This window comes from Cannabis sativa, chromosome 9 (assembly GCF_029168945.1).
Source record: "Cannabis sativa cultivar Pink pepper isolate KNU-18-1 chromosome 9, ASM2916894v1, whole genome shotgun sequence".
Taxonomy (NCBI): Eukaryota; Viridiplantae; Streptophyta; class Magnoliopsida; order Rosales; family Cannabaceae; genus Cannabis; species Cannabis sativa.
Genome location: NC_083609.1, coordinates 8,894,208 through 8,911,669, shown reverse-complemented (window position 1 = coordinate 8,911,669; position 17,462 = coordinate 8,894,208). Strand labels below are relative to the sequence as shown.

The 17,462-nt window shown below is 34.7% G+C and overlaps 3 protein-coding genes across 3 annotated transcripts; all 3 read left to right on the top strand.

The window, feature by feature from the left end:
• The first annotated feature begins 8,888 nt into the window (after positions 1 to 8,888).
• On the top strand, positions 8,889 to 12,794 carry LOC133030756 (uncharacterized). The gene is made up of 4 exons (XM_061103600.1): positions 8,889 to 11,346; positions 11,426 to 11,531; positions 11,617 to 12,264; positions 12,358 to 12,794. Exons 1-3 carry the CDS (start codon positions 8,999 to 9,001, stop codon positions 12,241 to 12,243), a joined length of 3,081 nt encoding a protein of 1,026 aa, XP_060959583.1. The 5' UTR covers positions 8,889 to 8,998; the 3' UTR covers positions 12,244 to 12,264; positions 12,358 to 12,794.
• Positions 12,795 to 12,858: 64 nt separating this feature from the next.
• LOC115703754 (uncharacterized) lies at positions 12,859 to 15,493 on the top strand. The gene is made up of 3 exons (XM_061104661.1): positions 12,859 to 13,227; positions 13,320 to 13,898; positions 14,019 to 15,493. Exons 1-3 carry the CDS (start codon positions 12,925 to 12,927, stop codon positions 14,337 to 14,339), a joined length of 1,203 nt encoding a protein of 400 aa, XP_060960644.1. The 5' UTR covers positions 12,859 to 12,924; the 3' UTR covers positions 14,340 to 15,493.
• Positions 15,494 to 15,889: 396 nt separating this feature from the next.
• Positions 15,890 to 17,173, top strand: LOC133030872 (uncharacterized). Its single transcript, XM_061103832.1, has 5 exons — positions 15,890 to 16,227; positions 16,309 to 16,482; positions 16,567 to 16,671; positions 16,742 to 16,913; positions 17,011 to 17,173. The coding sequence occupies exons 1-5, from the start codon at positions 15,929 to 15,931 to the stop codon at positions 17,098 to 17,100; spliced, it is 840 nt and encodes a 279-aa protein (XP_060959815.1). The 5' UTR covers positions 15,890 to 15,928; the 3' UTR covers positions 17,101 to 17,173.
• The last annotated feature ends 289 nt before the right edge of the window (positions 17,174 to 17,462 follow it).

The window sequence follows — 17,462 nt, the reverse complement described above, 5'->3', positions numbered from 1 at the left end:
TCCAGTAAATAATCTAGTTTATTAGAGCTTTGAATTATAAGTTCATGGTCCCTGAATCGCCACTTAAAAACACTGTCAAGGGTAGAGATAATGAGCGATATAAAGATGTTCGAAAAAATTTATTTTGAATTGGTAAAATAGTAATAAATAAATAATTTTTCAAATTAATTAAATAGAAAAATGACAAAAATTATTAAGACAAAATTTGTCGAGACAAGATTTGTTAAGACAAAAGTTGTCAGGACAAAAGACACAAATCTTGTCCTAAAAATAAGGTAGGCGCCTAAGCTGATGTTCTGTCCCTATTTATCTTTTTGGGTTAATTAATTATTTTATTAACTCAATTAGATAAATATCGAATTTGAAAAGTGGTTATAGATATTTCAAGGTTGTCGAGATATTCTCTCATAAATAATAGTAACCAAATTCAGTTATTGGTATTTATTTATTTAAACAATTAAATATGATTTAATTAATGAAATTTAATTACTATAAATACAAGGCATATTTGAGAAATCAGAACACTTCCCTGACACTTAATTTTCAAAATTATAGAGAGAAAAAAGACTTTGATTTTTCTCTCATCTGTTCTTGCTCATGTGTTGAGAACTCAACAAGAACAAATCTATAAACTTTATTCTAATAGCCTACAGTATTCCTTGTGTGTAGTGGAACGATTTGGAAGGCACTGGTGTGAGTCTAATTGCATCATCTTCAATATTTGGATTAAGGGATACAACATAAGAGAAGTTTCGAGAATATCTTGATAGTCTTCAAGAGGTATATTCTAAACTTGTTAAATTTATGTTTTGATTTAATGTACACAAATCTGGAGATCTATTGTGATATGGTACAATGACAATCAAATAATAGAAACTATTCCACTGCGTACGTGATTTAGTACCATAAAACTAATAAATTTTCTTAACAAAATAAAATTACGTTAATCAATAGTTTAAATAATCAATTTAAAAATACCAACACAAGTAAATGAGCATATTTATAAGATAAACATGGACTTATCAAATTCTCCCACACTTGACTCTTGCTTATCCTCGAGTAAGTTGATGTTAAAATTAAATGAGTCCTTACATATTGGTCTTTATGAATAAAATAATCTTGTGTAAAGTCCTTTTTTGGCAAGTTAGGTGACAAAATAATTTTTCCTTTTTATGGTAAGATTGCTTTGCATTCATTTTCGAAATCTTACCTCTTTTATTCGGTTATTAGTTGTCATTTTCCTTGTTTGGAAAGTTGCACTTTCAGCTGAATTTTCCTTTGTTGAAAACTTCTCAAAAGAGAAGGAATTCTCTTTTGGAAAGTTGTCTTTTTTAGGGAAACTTTGTTTATTGCCTTTTCCTTATTGATTTCGATTGTATCTTGATACAATCAGAATATCTAATCTGTTTTTGGCAGGAATCAAGCATTGAAAGAAGATCGGACCCGATTTTAGTAAGTTTCCTGTTTCTGGGCAGATCTGCTTCGTCAGCATCCGAATCTGATGTAGCAGATCGTGTTTCTTTTGGAAAGTTTTTGTACAGCTGCTAATTCGAACTTGTGGTTGCCTCTTTGGTTTCTATGATCTATAAATAGAGCCTAGAGAGCAACCATTCGAATTACCTCTTCCATTATTCATTTTCTACATTTATCTTTTGAGAGAAGAGAGTGTTTCTTTGTTTTGTGAGAGCCTAGTTGTTCATCTAGGTTCTAGTTGTTCTATTTCTGTTCTTACTCTATCCTAGAGGTTGTGAAGAACTACTTGACTGAACAAGAGATTGGTCTTCGGGAGAAGACTTGAAAAAGCCTTATTTCGGGAGGAAGTAAGCACTTGGTCTTCGGGAGAAGACTTGTTGAAGCCTTACTTCGGGAGGAAGTAAGCACTCACACTTCAAAGACGAAGGGAGTTCGGGCTTGAAGGTGTTTCAAGAAGTCAGATTCATAAAGTGGATTACAAAGGATTGCGGCAATACTTTAGAGGGAGTCTAAACTTGTTTAAGTCAATTGTCTTTGTAATTTTGATACTTTATTAATTGATTTCATTCTCTGGGCGTGGCCCCGTGGACTAGGAGTGTTCGGGAGAACACTGATACCACGTACAAATCTCTTGTGTCAAGTTATTTATTTTTCTGCAAAATATTTTATACTGCCTGTACAGTTTTGCTGTAGCAGAATTACTTTCTGCTGCTGCAAACGCTTACAGTTTTTATATTTTCTTATATACAACTGACATTTGCAAAAACAGGGTTTTTCATTTGGTATCAGAGCGGGACACTAAACTCTTAGTGTGGTCCTATAACGTTTTTGTTAGAATGTCATTTTTTGCAGAAGGAAGTTCTACTTCTAGACCACCGTTGCTTAATGACTCTAACTATCCTTATTGGAAAGTTAGAATGAGGGCCTTCATCAAATCTCAAGATGAGAAGGCGTGGAGAATGGTTCTATCAGGTTGGTCTCCTCCAGTTGAGACAGATTCTTCAGGTAATACTACTATAAAATCTGAACTGGAATGGTCTATTGAAGATGATAAACTATCTGCCTACAATAGCAAAGCCTTGCATGCTATCTTTAATGGTGTAGGTGAGGGTTACATTAAACTTATATCATTTTGTGTTTCTGCTAAGGAAGCTTGGGAGATTCTTCAAACTCAGTTTGAAGGAACTTCTGATGTGAAAAGATCTAGATTTATCATGCTTCAAACTAAATTTGATGAGCTTAGAATGTCTGATAATGAAACTTTAACTGAATTCTATGAAAAATTATCTGACATTGCTAATGAATATTTTGCTCTTGGAGAAAAGCTTGATGATTCTGTTCTTGTGAGAAAAATTGTTAGAGTTCTTCCAGAAAGGTTTGATACTAAACTTTTGGCAATGGAGGAAGCTAAAGATTTTAGCACTATGAAAGTGGAAGAATTGATGGGTTCCTTACGTACTTTTGAATTAAATCAACAGATTAAACAAAAGGACAAACCCAAATCCATTGCTGATAAAGGTAAAAGTATTGCTTTGAAAGTTGCTGATAATGAAAATTCTGATAGTGAGTGTGATGATGAGATTGCTTTATTAACTAAGAATTTTCAGAAATATATGAAAAAGATGGGAAATAAAAAGAATATTTCGAAAGGTTCAAAAGGTAATAATTTCATTAAACCATCTGTCTCTAACAAAAAGGGAATTGAGTGCAGGGAATGTGAAGGTTTTGGGCATATTCAAGCTGAGTGTGCAAACACTTTGAAAAAGAATAAGAAAAGTTTCAATGTCACTTGGAGTGATGATGAAACCGAAAGTGATGAAGATATTGCTGAAAATGTTGCCCTAACCTCTGTTATGACTAATGTGTTGTGTGATTCACAGGTGAAAGCTAGATTGGTATGTCTGAATAATACCACCAAACAAGAGGAATCAGATTCAGATGAGTCTGAAATCTGTGAAGAATCTCTTGCTGAATCATACAAAGTCATGTATGAAAAATGGATTCAGGTTGCTTCTGAAAATAGAGAGTTGAATAAATTGAATAAAAAATTGTCTCATCAGATTGAAATGTGCAATTTGAAAATAAAAGAATATGGGACAAGTTTTTGTGATAAAGATGAAAAAATCTCTCTATTAAAGAAGGAACTTGAAAACTTTAAGAAAAATGTTCAAATGCTTAATCCTGGATCTTCTATTTTTGAAAAAGCTCAGAATGCAGGTCAGAGAGGTTTCGCAGGCCTTGGTTCTAATAGAATGGAAAGTTCTGGAGTCACGAAGTTTGTAAAATCTAGTATTCCAACGAATCACCTTGAGGCTACAAACTCTGCCGTAACGATTTCACGACTGTTGCGAAGAACCGCATACGATGCTGCAAAATCTCCAGGATTTTCGAAAAGGGTAAGATCTCAGGTAAAAAGATTTGTTCCCATTTGTCATTTTTGTGGTAGAAAAGGACATATCAGACCTAAATATTTCACGTTGAACAATCTGTTTAAAACAAATTATTTTGATAATTTGAAAAAATCTCAAAAGAAACATAAAGGTTTGAAACAAATATGGGTGAAAAAGAAGTGTCTAGCTGGTTTTTCTGATAAAACTGCTGTATCTCAAATGTGGTATTTTGACAGTGGTTGCTCTAGACATATGACAGGTGATAAGGATTTTTTGACTAACATTCGGCTTATGCAATGTGGAGAAGTCACTTTTGGTAATGGCCTATCTGGAAAAGTTGTTGGTATGGGAACTCTAAATTTTGAAGGGTTACCTAGACTGAAAAATGTGATGTTAGTTGAAGGACTGAGGGCTAATTTACTTAGCATCAGTCAAATTTGTGATCAAGGGTTTACTGTTTCTTTTGATAGTGATCATTGTTATGTTCTGAATGATGACAATGAATGTATCTTGCAAGGATTTCGATCCAATGATAACTGTTACACTCTAACCCCTGTGTTTACTTGTCACTCAGCTATCAACAACACCACAGATCTGTGGCATGCCAAGCTTGGGCATATTAATTTTAAAAACCTGAAAAAATTGTCAAATGAAGGTATTGTTCGAGGCCTTCCCAAGCTTGGTAAGGAAAGTGAAGGTAAGTGTGAACCGTGTCAACTTGAGAAGCAATTAAAAATCACTCACAAGCCTGTGTCTGATATCAATACCTCAAAGGTATTGGAATTGCTTCACATGGATCTTATGGGTCCAATCCAAGTTGAAAGTTTGAATGGTAAACGATATATCTTTGTGTGTGTTGATGATTTCTCTCGTTTTACTTGGGTAGATTTCTCAAGAGAAAAATCTGACACCTTTGATGCCTTTAAAACTCTTTGTCTGAGATTAAGAGTTGAGAAAGGTTGTAATATTGGGAAAATTGTTTGAATTCGAAGTGATCATGGTAAGGAGTTTGAAAATTCTGTGTATGATGATTTTTGCAAGTCTATAGGTATAACTCATGAATTTTCAGCTCCCAAAACTCCTCAACAAAATGGAGTTGTTGAGAGGAAGAATCGAACATTGCAGGAAATGGCAAGAGTGATGTTAAATAGCAAGAAGTTGACAAAGCGCTTATGGGCTGAAGCTATTAACACAGCTTGCTACATAATAAACAGAGTGTTTATTCGTCCAGGTACCTCAAAAACATCTTATGAAATCTGGAAAGGTAAGCGTCCCAATGTAAGTCATTTTCATGTTTTTGGATGTGTGTGTTATGTCTATAGAGATCGTGAGCATATTGGAAAATTTGATGCTAAAAGTGATGTTGGAGTGTTTATTGGATATTCCTTAAACAGTAGAGCTTATCGTGTTTATAACATGAGAACTCAAACTGTTTTGGAATCTGCTAATGTGGTTGTTGATGATTTTAGAGATTTTTCAGAGTTTTCCACAGAAGCCAAGATAGATAGTCTCATGGATTCTCCTCCAGAAGTTGTAACAGCAGATCCTGATGCAGCCACTACCACAAAATTCACTATTCACGTCGGTCAACGCGACTGTTCATCGCGTTGACCGACGTGAATAGTACTATATTTAATATATTCGTCATTTTTAAAATGTCACAAAAAATAAACAAATAGCGTCGGTTCTATCTTTGTCACTAATTACCCAACCGACGGTAAAAGTCAAAGAAATTAAAAAAATTCGTTCATTATTAGCGTCGTTTTAAAAGCCTCACTTAAGCTTTGTGTGGCATTTTAAAACCGACGCTATAAAAGATTGTGAGTGTGAGAAAACGACGCAAATTCTCATACTGTTCACTTACAAACAGTCAAATACTATATCATTTTCGAGCTCTCTTTTCCCTCTCTAACAGCTCTCTTTCCCTCTCTTTCTCTCTTGCGATTTCGGTTTGAAGGTCTCTCTCTTTCCCCTCTCTTTCTCTCTTGTGATTTTGAATGTATGAAGCTCTCTGAACTGAGATTTCGTTTTCGATCGAACATGGCCTGGATGCGATTCTGAAGGTCTGGCGATTTTGCTCACCGTTGTCTCCTCTCCCACCTCTGTAAGTCTCTCGCGTTCCATCTCTTTCTCTTTTGCTTTCTGTCAACTATAATCTATCTCTCTCTCTCAGTCTCTCGTTTTTATCATCAAAAAATAATTTATCATTTTATATCATTGCTAGCTTCTGATTTGGGGGTTTTTTATTTGAATGTTATAAATTTAGATTGAGAGATTTGCATTAAAGAAAAGGGTTTTTGGCTATAAGCGAAAAAAACAAAGACAAAGTACAAAAACAGAGTAAGAAAGATAAAGCTGAACTATCTAGGGAGGAAAGGAAACTTCGTTTGAGAGATTATTATGGGGATTAGTGAGAGAGTGACTATTTTTATGGTCTTTTTTTTTTGTTTTATTTTTATTAACCTTTTCACTCCTGAGACCCACCACCGACGTCCGCCGCCTGTTCTCCGACCCACCACCCACTCTCTTTGTTGGTCGATTTGCTTGCAGGTAACATTAAAGATGACAAAAGAAGCATATAGAAAACTTTCTTCAAATGAAATTTAGTTTCTACTTTCTGTTGTATGCTTTACAATAGCCAAATTTAGTTGCATTCTGGGATCAATTTTACGAAACTCGAACTGGGAATTTTGTTGGGTCTCTTATCTTCGTCGTTTTTCTTGATTTTGATGGGTTATTTTTTTTTATTTATAATTTTTCTGGGTTTTGGTTCGGAAAATGGGTTTATTCTCTTCAGTATTTGGTAGAGAATATTTGCTTTAATTCTTTCTTTTTGGGTAATTACTGAATTTATTGATTCACTGATGTAAAAAGGAAAAGGAAAAACAAATGTTAATGCAGTGTTTATTGATGAACTTTAGTTGTTACTGCTTACTACTAGTAGTTTGATCAGAACAATGAATTGTTATGTTTTAATACAATTCTTTATGTTTCTTCAGGAGTGAAAAGGGACCCCTTTTGTTGTTGTATAATGTTTCCCAAAATACCTTTAGGATTTTGAGTAGCAGAGACTGTCCAACTGAGTTGCTCAGCAGTGCAAATTAGTTTCCATGTTTGAGTGCAAAAAAAACATGATCTATATCTGAATCGGGTGTTTGTCTATTTTAGATTTCTCCTTCGCCTAGTCCCAGTCCCAATTCTAGCGTGGATTTGGGTCCAAGTAGAGTTAACAATTCCGTTTCTCCGGCACTGGGCTCGGTATCTTATGGTCTTTCCAATGAGAACTGCACGAGCTCGTTGAGAACGTGCCCCCGTGAAAATCAGATTCATATGACTGCTTGCCTGTTTTCCTCTTCAAATGGTATTGATTCTGATGTTTTATCTATGTTTGAAGGTATATTACATGTTTGGTTGAATGCTTGATCAGGACCAGGTTTCCAATTTTAGGTTTCCATTAAAATTATGGTCCATTTTGGATCACTCACAGTGATAATATGTAGTTTTTAATTCCCTTTCTTCTGTTGGTTGGTATTAACTTTTTGGGGTCAAGCCACTTTGTTTAGTCTTTTAGTGATGACCTCATGATGTTATATACAGTTACCAGTACCACATCTTAGGCCCTTTAACGACGTGGGTGTTAATGTGAGTCGGCATTGAGCATTGGCTTTCTGCTGATGGAGTCAATAAGAATAACGAACCTTGTACATAATAGTAAGTTGTAAAATGTTAATGACCATGTTAACATCTGTGCTCAACTCGATTGATAAAAGTTTGATCGTTGTTTTGAAGCCATTCTCTTTTGATCTTTCTCTAATCTCTATGAACATCCTCCATTACTGAAAAATTCTCAGATGTGGGTAACAAAAATTTGTCAAACACGGAGGGATTTTGTAATATCATTAGTTGATTTAAAAACAACTAAACAGAACTTTGAAGAATTTGCACTCTAAACATGAGCTATAGCAATATATATATATAATTTGCATCTCTTTAGTTCCTCTTTTTGTTTGATGATTTGTTGAGCTTTGAACATAAAAGACGACATTTCTAAAAGTTAGACTTAAGGTAAAACAATGGTTTAAACTTTGAAGTCTATAAAAGACAATGACAATGAGAAAATTATTGTAATTTGGGAGGACCCATTTTATTTTTGGGTAACTTTTTGTTTTTATTTTTTTTGAAGACAACATGATATTAAAGGCTATTACCAAAATAATTGTTTCTAACATTATCATTAAATTATGCATATCTGTTATTGCACTAATTTTTTGGTTTGTTTTTAAAGGGCGCCATGTGTTTCCATAACTGACAAATTAATGATAAAAGTATATGGAATGTCTAATATAGAAATGGCATGGGAAGTTGTAAGTTCATATGATAGTTATGAATTAAGGTATCCTTTACTATTTTGATATAAATCATCCATGATTGCTTCCATTTGTGAAGCTTTGCATATTTATTATTATAGTGAAATTGGCATTTAATCATCCATTTATTGAGGGAAATATATGGCTTTATGTAATTTTTTTTGCAAATTTAATTGTCTAATATGCTGATTTCTCTTTCATTTTGTTAGATCCTTGGTATAAAACTATTCTTTGAAGAAATTGCTTGAACGCTAGCTTGGAATTGGTAAGCTACTCAAACTTTATTTCTTTATATTTTATAAATCCTAGAAGAGTTTGAATATCCTAGATATTCATCCATAGTGAAGTAAGTTCTGGAATTGCATGACTGCGGTCGGATGGGTGGTAATATTTGTACTGTTAATTATAGTTTTGTTTGTTTGTATTATTGTGGATGTTTTAATAGATTAGTTGCATGTTTAAAATTTTCGGGAACGTCTGAATTATAGATGTTATGCTGCCGAAATTTTGGTAGAAATTTTAGTAGGATTAGTATTTTATTGAATTAATTAGGTTAAGTTGATATAGAATTATTTTATTGTATTAATTAGGTTAATTAAATTTTTGTTTTGTTGTTTTGTTAGAAGTTTCGAAATGGATAGAGATTGGATGAGTGCGAATAGGTTAACGGTAAAATATAGGGAAGGTGTTGATTTCTTTTTGGAGTTTTCTGCAAAGAATGCGGATAATCCTGATTTGGTTCATTGCCCATGTCTCAAATGTGGTAACATGGAGCGTATGAAAATTGCCCAAATAAGAGAACATTTGTTTAAGAACGGTATAGACAGGAGTTATAAGGTTTGGTATCACCACGGAGAAAAAATTAGAAGATCGGGCGAGGGACCCTCTAGAAAGGATAAGATTGTTAATAATGTGGAGTATGAAAATGATCACATCGCAGAGATGATTAACGAAGCAGAGTTTGAATCTCAAGTTCGTCCTGAAACATTTCAAACTATGTTAGAAGATGCTGAAAAGCCGATTTACCCTAATTGTACTAGGTTTACTAAATTATCGACGCTTATTAGGCTATACAATTTGAAAGCAAAACACGGGTGGAGTGATAAGAGTTTGACAGAGTTACTAGCTTTCTTAGGAGAATTATTACCCGAAGGTAATGAGGTGCCTTTGTCTTTCTATGAGGCAAAAAAGACATTGTGTTCGTTAGGCTTGCAATATGAAAAGATACATGCATGTCCTAACGATTGCATCCTATATCGAAAGAGATTTGTGGATGAGGTATCATGTCCAACGTGCGGTGAGTCCAGGTGGCAAAAGAAAAAGAATTCTAATGAGGTAAAGAAGGGTGTTCCTGCAAAAGTATTGTGGTACTTACCACCCATACCTCGTTTGGTTCGGTTTTTTCGAAATGCCGACCATGCTAAAAATTTGACTTGGCATGCCAGTGATAGAGTGAAAGATGGTATGATGAGACATCCAGCTGACTCTCCCGCTTGGAAAACAATTGATGCTAGATGGCCTGATTTTGCCAATGAGCCTAGGAATATCCGTCTTGGTCTCTCTGCAGACGGTATCAATCCACATACTTCCCTTAGCAGTAAGTATAGTTGTTGGCCAATCTTGCTTGTGATATATAATTTGCCGCCGTGGCTTGTTATGAAGAGAAAGTTCACTATGTTGACATTGATGATATCAGGCCCTTCACAACCTGGCAATGATATTGATGTATACTTAGCTCCTCTTATTGATGATTTAAGTAAATTGTGGTATGACGGTGTTAATGCATATGATGCCTATAGGAATGAAGCATTCAATCTTAGGGCCATGTTATTGTGGACAATCAATGATTTTCCTGCTTTCGGGAATCTTTCTGGCTACAGTGTGAAAGGTTATAATGCATGTCCTATCTGTGAAGAGAAAACATGCTCTCGCTATTTAACACATTCGAGAAAAATTTGTTATATGGGACACCGAAAGTTTTTGCCACCCGAACATGTATTTCGGACCTGGAAAAAGGCATTTGACGGTAAGCAAGAATTTGAAATGCCTCCCCCACCTTTAAGCGGAAGACAATTGGTAGAAAAATTGAATAAAATTCAATTCAATCTTGGAAAGCGAAAGTCAAAATCGAAGAAAAGAAAAGGAGGTAAGGGTGTCACAAATGAACCTCAGGGACCGTGGAAGAAAAAATCAATATTTTTTGAGCTTGAGTATTGGGAGCATTTGGTTTTACGTCACAATTTAGATGTGATGCATATTGAGAAAAATGTCTCAGATAGCTTAATTAATACCTTGTTTAATATTCCTGGTCGGAGTAAAGATGGAATTAAATCCCGTCTAGATTTGAAAGAGATGGGGATTAGAGGAAATTTACATCCAGAAATTATTGGTAAACGAACTTTTTTACCACCGGCGTGTTATGCCCTGACTAAGGAAGAAAAACGATCTTTCTGTACGTCATTGTCTCACGTTAAAGTACCCGAAGGGTATTCTTCAAATATCTCCAATTTGGTAGATATGGACAAATTAATTTTGTCCGGACTGAAGTCTCACGATCATCATATACTGATGCAACATATTCTGCCGGTGAGTATCCGTTCTGTTTTACCTAAGAAAGTTCGCTATGCCATCACCAGGTTATGTTTATTCTTTAAATCTCTTTGTTGCAAAGTGGTAGATGTGTCAAAGTTGGAAAATCTCCGATTAGAAATTGTTGAAGTGTTGTGTTATTTAGAACAATTTTTTCCTCCATCCTTTTTTGACATAATGATCCACTTAACTGTTCATCTGGTGAGAGAGGTAAAAATGTGTGGGCCAGTGTATTTGAGATGGATGTACCCAATGGAACGGTACATGAAAATCCTAAAGGGTTATGTAAGAAACAGAAGCAGGCCAGAGGGTTCAATTGTTGAATCCTACATCGTTGAAGAGGCTGTAGAATTTTGTTCAGACTTCTTGTCAAATGTAGCAACTGTTGGGTCGTGTCTTCCTAGATTTGATAATGAAATTAGTAAAGGGGGTCGGGGTGTTTCTGTTTGCGACGTAAGTCGAGCTGATCGAGAGGAAGCACACCGACTCGTTTTGCAAAATGTTGATGAGGTTCAACCGTACATTGAGTAAGTTTAATTTAATTTTTAATATTCAATTCAAATTAAAAGTGTACTAATAAGAATAATGTTTAACTACATCTTGAAGGAAACATTTTGATTGGATCAAGACTACTTATCCTAGTAAGTCGAGGAACCACAAATGGGTGCAAGATGAACATTATCGAAATTTTAGTACATGGTTGAAAGAAAAGGTATTATGCAATACCGAGTGATTTGAAATTGGTATGTTTTTCATAATCATTTCATGTAACTACTAATTAATTTGATTTATGCTAGGTGATTGTGGAAATGAGTGACTCCCCGAACAATGTATCTCAGTTGCTACTTTCGATATCGCATTTTCCTTCATTTACTGTACTAAAGTATCAATCATACTACATAAATAGTACTCAATTTAACACGAAAGATCGTGATGCTTCTAGAAAAACACAAAATAGCGGTGTCATGATTGTTGCTAGTGCTATCCAAGTAGCTAGTTCAAAAGACAAAAACCCTATTGAATGTGATATGACCTTTTATGGTGTAATCAAAGAAATTTGGGAATTAGATTACATTAGCTTTCGAATCCCTGTTTTTCTTTGTGATTGGGTGAGGAGTGATAATGGAGTTAAAGAAGATGAGTTTGGATTCAAGCTAGTGGACTTGAATCGAGTAGGACACAAGTCTGATCGATTTATAATGGCATCCCAGGCAAAACAAGTATTTTATATGAGTGACCCAATAGATGGTCGCTGGTCAGTTGTTCTAACAACACAACCAAAAGATTATGGTTACCAAGAGTCTGGTGGAGATTTATATCTCAATGATAAAACTTTTGAAATCAATCCACCACCAATTGATGTCGCCATTCGGGACGAAATCATTTCTTCTCGGGAAGACGGTGAAGGATTATGGATTGAGTAAACTATCAATCTATAAATATTGGTGTGTTTTGTTTTATATTATTTTATATTTTTTTGCGCCTAATCTAAATTTCTGTGTTAATTTTATGTATTATTATTTTGCTTTAATGTGTAGGTACATTGACTATGGATGACCCCGGTGACTATGATGATGATTTTGCCCTTTGGGGACAATCCATTGGTGGTGAATCTGAATCTGATCCAGCTGCACCAGAACCGGAACCTGACCCTGATTCACAACCAAAGAAGAAAAATGGTAGGGGGCATATAAGGGTCTGAAGCATATAAAGAATAGGAGTGAAGGAATACTTCTCGAAGTCGAGTACAACCAATGGGGCCAGTGCATTGGGGACACTGCAAATGAACTGGTTAGCCAGATTGGCTTGTATGCAAGACGAAATCTTCCACTGTCATACAATGATTTGAGAAAAGTTCCAATGGAATTTAAAAATCTATTATGGGAGTACATCAAGGTAATGCTAATAGCTAAGATTAATTTGCATATGTAGTCGAATATTTTTTGCCCATTCTAACTATTATTGCTAATTTTTGCAGTCAATGTTCAAGTTAGGCCCAGAAGCTAAGCATTCTACCTTAAAAGCTATTTGGACGAAGATGGAAAGACTGGAAAGCATTCCTAACAAGGAACCTAATTTTCAAATACAAAGATAAAGTTCCAGCAATGCTCGATCGTCCTCCAGATGCTTATGCTTCATGTTACAAGCCCGAAGATTGGAAAGAATTTGTTGCCAAAAGATGTAGTCCCGAATGGGCAAAAAAGAGAAAGAAAATGCAAGATATCAGGAGTCAAAATACATACAATCACCATGCGGGCCGAGGTGGTGTTAAGAAAGTTGAAGAAAAATTGGTGAAAGAGTTGGGCCACCAGCTTACTATATATGACAGGGCAGACTTGTGGATTAGAATACACACGAACAAAAACGGCGAGCTCGATGGCCCTGCTCAGGAGGTCGCTGACCGGATTGTAAGTTCCATTTATCATATATGTGCTTGATCAAATACTTAAACACTTTTATGTTGTTCAAATTCTTACAAATTTTACTTTCTTGAATGTAGGCTGAGATACGAAAGCAAGTTGAGGAGGGGACAATATTAGTAGAAGGCTCAAAAGACATACTCACTCTAGCCTTGGGAACAGAAGAGCATGGAGGACGTGTTAGAGGAATGGGGGGTGGTGTCACACAGACACAGTTTTTCAAAACCCCGCGTCCTAAAAGAAAGAGAGTCGATGACAATGATCGTATGAGTGAGGTGGAGAAGCGACTTGAAGAGTCAGAGGAACATCGTCGTAGACAAGACGAATTATTAAATAAACTCCTCCAAATAGTCCAAAGTCAAAGTGGTGTTGCGGGCACCTCACATGCATCTGGTTCAGGTGTTGGGGGAGCATCCAACGAACCAGCTTTTGCTGCTGTTACCTCAGTTCTAGGAGCAACACCTACTGCCAGGGCCTCTGCTCCACCAACTGGCAGGGCCTCTACTCCACCAAATGCCAGGGCCTCTGCTCCACCAGCTCCCAAGGCCTCTGCTCCACCAGCTCCCAAGGCCACTATTCCAACACCTCCACTTGTTGCCCCACCAGCCACACCTTGTGCAGCTGCTCCACCAGCACCATCTCCGGTTACTTCTGATAATGTATTATTTACTTGCTTTTTAAAATAATTTTCATTATGCATGTTAAATTTTTATATCATAATTATTCAAGTTCTTTTTAAAATAAATTTTGTTTGTCTCTTGTTTTGTTTGCAAATGAAGAGATTGAGGTGTGATATGTACGTGATTGATCCCAAAGAAAAAGATCCGGTCTTAGTTGCATCAGGTTATGTGAAACTTGAAAAGGCAGACAAAGAAGGCAATATTATAATACATGGAGTTAAAAAGAAGTTTGATGATTTCAAACGTGTCTTTATTGAGAAGGTGGTTGAAGAAAATGCCATTCTACCATGCCCTATAGAACATGAAGGCTTCGACACAGTTGGTTTAGCTGTAAACAATTTTGTAGCTTGGCCAAAGAACCTAATCAACATACATCCAGATGATTTAGCGAAGGTACATCATTTTTTTATCTGTTATTAGAGATTAATGATTTCTTTAACTTAACATCCGTTCTGAACAATAGTGATTGCATAGTTGCTTATTACGTAATCTAATCAAATGAAGTTGTATTGATAATCTTGGATTGAGAGAAGACAGATGTGTGAAGTCTTACAAAACTTTATAACTGACATTCTACTGCTCTGGTTGTTGCTGCTGTAAATTTTCTGAATCATGCTCCTCAAATTTCTTTTCCATGTGATTATTATTTTAAACAAATAGCAGCTTGACAGTTTACTGATGATATTTTAATGAAATTACACCTCTTTTCTCATTATATGGTTAATTTGTATGCCACCACATTTTACATGGTGAGAAATTGTGAGATTGTTTGATCATGGGTGAATAGGGTAAAGTGGGGGTGACATCTAAACTGAAGTGTTATGGGGATGCTTAGAAAGGAAAGGAATGATAATCCCAAGATTCTCTATAAGATAAAAGTAAATGGATCCGATCGTCTTGGGTTCAATTGAGAAGTCTTTCTCATGGCTGGAGTGGAATTCAAGTACCACGCAGTATTTTGGATTGGTCTCAGTTTTCTTTTATAATTCTTAAATTAATTGTCTCTGCTATATGAAGTAGGAGGTTGATAGATTGTTAATCAATAGGTTGTACTGTTGCACAATAATGAAGCCTTGAGTTCTAATAAGTTATACTTGGTGTCGTTATACGATAAAATACTATATTACTGTTTCTTAATTAATTGTTGTAGAGATTGATTCAGTTTCTATTATCTCTGTTCAACATAGTCTAAGCTTTTCTGTAAAATGTTAAAATCAATTTGAATGTTCAAATGGAGTAGCAAACAAGTAGTTATCCTATGCAGTTGAAAGTGGGTTTTGGTTCTGTTGAATGATTTAAAATCTCCAACTGCCAAGTTTTTAGGAATCACTATGGCTGGCAGTGCCATTTGTACTATACAAAAAATGTTGTTCCCACAGGCCACACCGTCACATATATTTGTTGATTTGTACTCATCATGTTCTATTGCATATTGTTTTTGTAGAGTTTTCTGTCTTAAAATTGTCCAAGCACAATGTCGTCTCCCCAATTTATGTAGTGTCCTTCATCTATCGCAATATAGATTTTACACCCATAGAAGAAGAGATTGTAAAAACAAAAAAAGAAAAAGAAAAGAAATTATAGATCATCACCATATATTGAGTCTTCACGTATTTTTCTCTTTTTATTGTCATATATGCTGCTTTATAGTTTGCAGTGTTTTAATCATTAATCATTTGATTTTCCTTTTCAAGTATATTTTCTTGAATAATGAGTAGGTTGAACTCAAATAGTTATTTGGTGATACTTTCTTTTTAAAGAAGCTAATGATAGTGTCTAGTGGGATGGGAATGCATTATTGGTGAAAATTTTGTGGCCATGATCTATTCAAAGATAGTTTTGTAAGTATTTAAGACTTTAACCTCGGGAGAAAACAAATCTATTATGATTTATGACTTTATGTTTTCTAAACTCTTGGATGCTAATAATTTCTTACAAAAACCTTAAAATTGCATCTTAGGCTGTCAATATTATTATATTTTGAAATTGTAATTAATTGTTTGATGTAGATGAAAGGAAAGAAGAAAGTTTCAAGAGATCATTTGGCTCCACCGACTCAGCCACCGATAAACCCAAAGGGGCCTAATAAACAGTCTGTCAAACGGTACATTCCCCCTGCAAAGACACAATTATTGTCTGGACTTTCAGAGATTGTGAAGAATTGGCCTGCTAAGAAATCAAAGAGATACTATATTAAACCGGAAGTGTTCGGAGGAGAAGGCCAAGAGTGTTGGATCAGCGCTGACGAGGTGGAAGATGTGTGCGAGCTCCATATGATTGGAAATACTGTTATGTCTCTTTGGTGCAGGTATAATAGTTAATAACTAAGTTAATATCTAAGTTAAAAATTATATATACAACTGTTTATTAATAATCTGTTTTAATTTAGTTATTTGCAAGAACACACACTTAATCTTGGTGGGTTGAGGAATACATATGCATTTAATAATCCTGCTTCAGTATCAACTGAAGCTGGTAAACTCAAACAACGTTCAGAGAATCTATGTCAGCGAATGATGGGTATGCAACCTGAACAATGGTTGATATGTCCGTGGAATTCAGGGTAAGTATGTTTTTATATTAATAAATGTAACAAACTAATGGATCGATTAGTGAGTTGACTGAATTAACATGTTTTGTTCTGTAGTGATCACTGGTTGACAATTATGATTCATGCCAATACTCAAAGTGTTGCATATCTTGACTCGACGAATGACTTTATCCGAACTGATATTATGAAATGTATCCAAAAGTAAGTTATAATTTTTTAAATTTAGATTATGTTACAAATCAATTCATTAATTAATTTCTTTTTTGTTTAGTGCTGTGGACATGTACAGGATCGAAAAAAATATACGAAACAAGGGTCCAGTAAAAATCAACCAATACACGTGTCGACAGCAGCCGGATGGAATACAATGTGGTTATTATGTTATGAAGATTATTCAGAGTTTCATGACGGTTGTTAATCCTGCAAGTTTTTTGAAAAATCATGTAAACATGAATAACTACTCTTCTCTATTTAGTTTGTATTTTAATTATATATACTTTTAATATGTTGATTAATGTTTTTTGATCTTTTATTTTACAGTTCAAGTTAGACGCTCCCTATAGTAACGAGGAGATCAATGCCGTACGGGATGAGTTGGCCGAATTTGTGAAGCCATTGATTATAGATTAAGTACTTAAGGTTACTACACTTTTGATATAATACATGAGTAACAAGTTTTATGATTATTGTTATCTTTTGCATATATTATTAGTTTATATTTAGTTTACGATATACATGGAATTTAAGTTTTAGAATCGATTTTATTAACAATTTTGGTAATGTGTGATTAGTTAATAGAATCGATTACTAATTTAATATAAGTTTTAAAAATGTTATTTTAATTTTTTTTGTATTATGTATTTACTATTATATAGAGTTATTCTAAAATTTGATAATGCAGGTGGGGAAAATTGCATGAAAAGTTTGCAATTTTCCCTTACTTATATTTGTGCTTCATTTTATAAGTGACGCAATAGGTAAAAAAAAAAAGT

Excerpts from the sequence above, each read along its gene's own strand:
- LOC133030872 (XM_061103832.1), top strand. The coding sequence starts at position 15,929 with ATGAAAGGAAAGAAGAAAGTTTCAAGAGATCATTTGGCTCCACCGACT. Across the intron at positions 16,228-16,308 it reads GTTATGTCTCTTTGGTGCAG|TTATTTGCAAGAACACACAC; the intron begins GTATAATAGTTA and ends GTTTTAATTTAG. Across the intron at positions 16,914-17,010 it reads CAAGTTTTTTGAAAAATCAT|TTCAAGTTAGACGCTCCCTA; the intron begins GTAAACATGAAT and ends TTTATTTTACAG.
- LOC115703754 (XM_061104661.1), top strand. The coding sequence starts at position 12,925 with ATGCTCGATCGTCCTCCAGATGCTTATGCTTCATGTTACAAGCCCGAA. Across the intron at positions 13,228-13,319 it reads AGGAGGTCGCTGACCGGATT|GCTGAGATACGAAAGCAAGT; the intron begins GTAAGTTCCATT and ends TCTTGAATGTAG. Across the intron at positions 13,899-14,018 it reads CTCCGGTTACTTCTGATAAT|AGATTGAGGTGTGATATGTA; the intron begins GTATTATTTACT and ends TTGCAAATGAAG.
- LOC133030756 (XM_061103600.1), top strand. The coding sequence starts at position 8,999 with ATGGAGCGTATGAAAATTGCCCAAATAAGAGAACATTTGTTTAAGAAC. Across the intron at positions 11,347-11,425 it reads GAGGTTCAACCGTACATTGA|GAAACATTTTGATTGGATCA; the intron begins GTAAGTTTAATT and ends TACATCTTGAAG. Across the intron at positions 11,532-11,616 it reads GTACATGGTTGAAAGAAAAG|GTGATTGTGGAAATGAGTGA; the intron begins GTATTATGCAAT and ends GATTTATGCTAG.